We start from the raw sequence: 2,677 nt of genomic DNA on the forward strand, positions 1-2,677 counted from the left end.
CGCCAGCGACATGCAGCATGACGTCGACGTGGTCGCCTTCGATACCGAGGCGTCTGACATCTACCGTGAGAACCTCGCCGACAGGTGCGCCATGGCCATGACCGGTCTCCTTCGCCGCTCACGTTCGATGTAGCTTTAGCGACCACAACCTCTGGGACTGCAGCGTCTGCTCGTTCCACAACCACCCCGCCAAGCGCCGCTGCGACCTCTGCCAGACGCCACGCGGTACGATGGCCACCAGTCGTCGTCCTCGTCATATAGTATGGCTCATGACGCTTGCAGGGATTGACCAGGGTACGTTCAAGCTCCTCCAGCAGCTTCATCAGCGCGATCTGAAAGACCATGGCCGCAAATCCAAAGTGGAAAAGACATTGGTGCACGTCCCAGCGTTCCCGCTGAGCAAGCTCCAGATCGCCGCAAGCCGACGCAAGCAGTGGAAGCGCATGCCGGGCGCCGACGGGCTCCACCGCTGGGTACGCCCGCGCATCGACCTGTCTGCATCGACGCCATACTGTGTTGCAGGTCCGGGAGACGCGCAAAGGACGACGACGCTCCAACTCGTGCAGCAACCGTGACCCGGTCGACATTATCCTTGGCGACTTTCCCAGCGACCGCAGCGGCGACGACCGCGAGAGCTCCACATCCGTGCACTCGATCGGCTACATCCGCGTCCGCGACTCGACGGGCAAGCTCGTCCTGAACGAATCCGGTCTCTCTACCCTGAGACATATATCCATGCGATCATCGACGGCTCATGCGGCTCTAGACACGGTCGCAACCGACTTCCACTACAAGATCAACATGGCGGGCACCGATGTGGTCATGAACCTCGAGGAGCTCACGATGCTGCCGTTTGCGCAAAAGATCAAGTGGTTCTCGACCGAGATTCACCGTCTCTGGTTTCCATGGGAGTCGGGCCACGTCGACATTGGTAGCACGTCCTTTCTGTCGACTTCAATGCAGAAAATGACGCATGTGCCTCTACCAATAGTGGTCCGACGCGAGAGCATCCTCGCCGACTCGTTTGACCACATCATGCTCCTTAAGCCGCACCAGATGCGGCAGCGCTGGCGGGTGTCGTTCGTTGGCGAGCCTGCCCTCGACGCCGGTGGCGTCCTCCGCGAGTGGCTCACGCTCCTCTGCGCCGAGCTCTTCCACCCGTCGCTGGGCCTCTTTGTCCCGACCGTCGGCGACGACACGAGCTACTGGGTCCACGCGGGCTCGGGCTTTAGCCAGCCCAACCACCTCGACGTACGACACATTGGCTTGCTTTTTGTCGACTCATCGAGCTCCTCTAGTATTTTTCCTTTGCGGGACGCATTCTCGGGAAAGCGCTCCTCGAAGAACAGCTCATTCAAGTGCACCTGGCACTGCCGCTGCTCAAGCACATGCTCGGCGTGCCCATCTCGTTTACCGACCTCCAGTTCCTCGACGACGAGCTCTACCGCAGTCTTCTGTGGCTTAAGCGCGCAACCGACGCCGACGCGATCGCCGCGCTGTGCCTCGACTTTACCGTGGTACGCTGCAGTAGCATCCCACGATCGTCGAGTCCATCGTGATGTGTAGACGCGCAAGGTCTCGAACGGGATTCAAGTCGTGCCGTTAGCACCCAATGGCGACGCAATTGATGTGACGCCCGTGAACAAAGCGGCGTACATCGACCTCCTCTTCCAGTACCACATGCTCGACAGCGTCTCAATCCAGCTGCTCACGTTGCTCGCGTCGCTCTACTCGGTCGTGCCCGAAGGTCTCCTCAAGCTCTTTGACTACCAAGAACTGGAGCTCCTCCTCTGCGGTACGACGATGTGCTTCTTGTGGACCAGCATTGCATTGGCTTAGGGGTGCCGTCAATTGATACGGAAGACTGGCAACGGCACTCGGAGGTCAAGTACGTGACGCCGCTCGTGCCGACGGAAATCGAGCTGCGGAATTGCCGGTGGTTTTGGGCCATTCTCAACAACATGGCACCGCAAGAGCAAGCGCGACTGCTGCAGTTTGTGACCGGCAGCTCCCGCGTGCCCGCGCAGGGGTTCAAGGTCTCTACATTCTATGAGCGCGCGTGTGACGGCAGTGGCGTAGGCGCTCATTAGCAGCGACGGCCGCGTCCAGCCGTTCAACCTGTCCTTCTGCGGCCCCGAGATTGGGAATCTGTACCCGCGAGCGCACACGTGCTTTAACCGTCTCGACTTGCCCGTCTACGAGACCAAGGACGAGATGACCAAGTACCTCACGCTGGTACGTGGCATAAAATGTGCATCAGCGACGCTGCAATGTTTTTATGGACAGATTGTCAACATGGACATTACCGGCTTCACGATCGAGTGACATGCTCGTTCTATCGCCTACTACACTGCTCGCCATCGGTATAGGACACCCCTATGTGGTAAGAAAATTGTTGGACAATATTAAATATTATCTATAAATAATGAGAGGTTGCGATAAAACATGCATGTCCGATCCTACTCACTAAATTTCAGGCATGGTGCGCTAGAAATGACGACATAGCGTCAAAGAAAGTGAAATCGCTGCGTTTTTTGGCGCGTCAAATTTTAAAGACAGCCAAGGATATCGTCACTTTTCTTCTCTTCCGCAACCTTTCAGGCAAAGGTAAATTGTCGAACTATATATTATACAACCTGTTACCATTTGCGATGGCGTAGTGGTGACACCTATGCCG

The 2,677-nt window shown here is 57.2% G+C and overlaps 1 protein-coding gene across 1 annotated transcript; it reads left to right on the forward strand.

The window, feature by feature from the left end:
* Positions 1–5: 5 nt before the first annotated feature.
* SPRG_18112 (hypothetical protein) lies at positions 6–2,369 on the forward strand. The gene is made up of 11 exons (XM_012357544.1): positions 6–84; positions 134–225; positions 283–473; positions 523–709; positions 767–931; positions 992–1,251; positions 1,299–1,517; positions 1,567–1,795; positions 1,840–2,036; positions 2,080–2,235; positions 2,287–2,369. Exons 1-11 carry the CDS (start codon positions 11–13, stop codon positions 2,323–2,325), a joined length of 1,809 nt encoding a protein of 602 aa, XP_012212934.1. The 5' UTR covers positions 6–10; the 3' UTR covers positions 2,326–2,369.
* Positions 2,370–2,677: the final 308 nt, after the last annotated feature.

The sequence above is a fragment of the Saprolegnia parasitica genome (genome assembly GCF_000151545.1).
Source record: "Saprolegnia parasitica CBS 223.65 unplaced genomic scaffold supercont2.981, whole genome shotgun sequence".
Lineage (NCBI taxonomy): Eukaryota > Oomycota > Saprolegniomycetes > Saprolegniales > Saprolegniaceae > Saprolegnia > Saprolegnia parasitica.

Bases quoted from the DNA above. Each gene is read 5' to 3' on its own strand.
- SPRG_18112 (XM_012357544.1), top strand. From the start codon at position 11: ATGCAGCATGACGTCGACGTGGTCGCCTTCGATACCGAGGCGTCTGAC. The intron at 226-282 runs GTACGATGGCCA...TGACGCTTGCAG, and splicing joins CCTCTGCCAGACGCCACGCG to GGATTGACCAGGGTACGTTC. The intron at 710-766 runs GTCTCTCTACCC...ATGCGGCTCTAG, and splicing joins GCTCGTCCTGAACGAATCCG to ACACGGTCGCAACCGACTTC.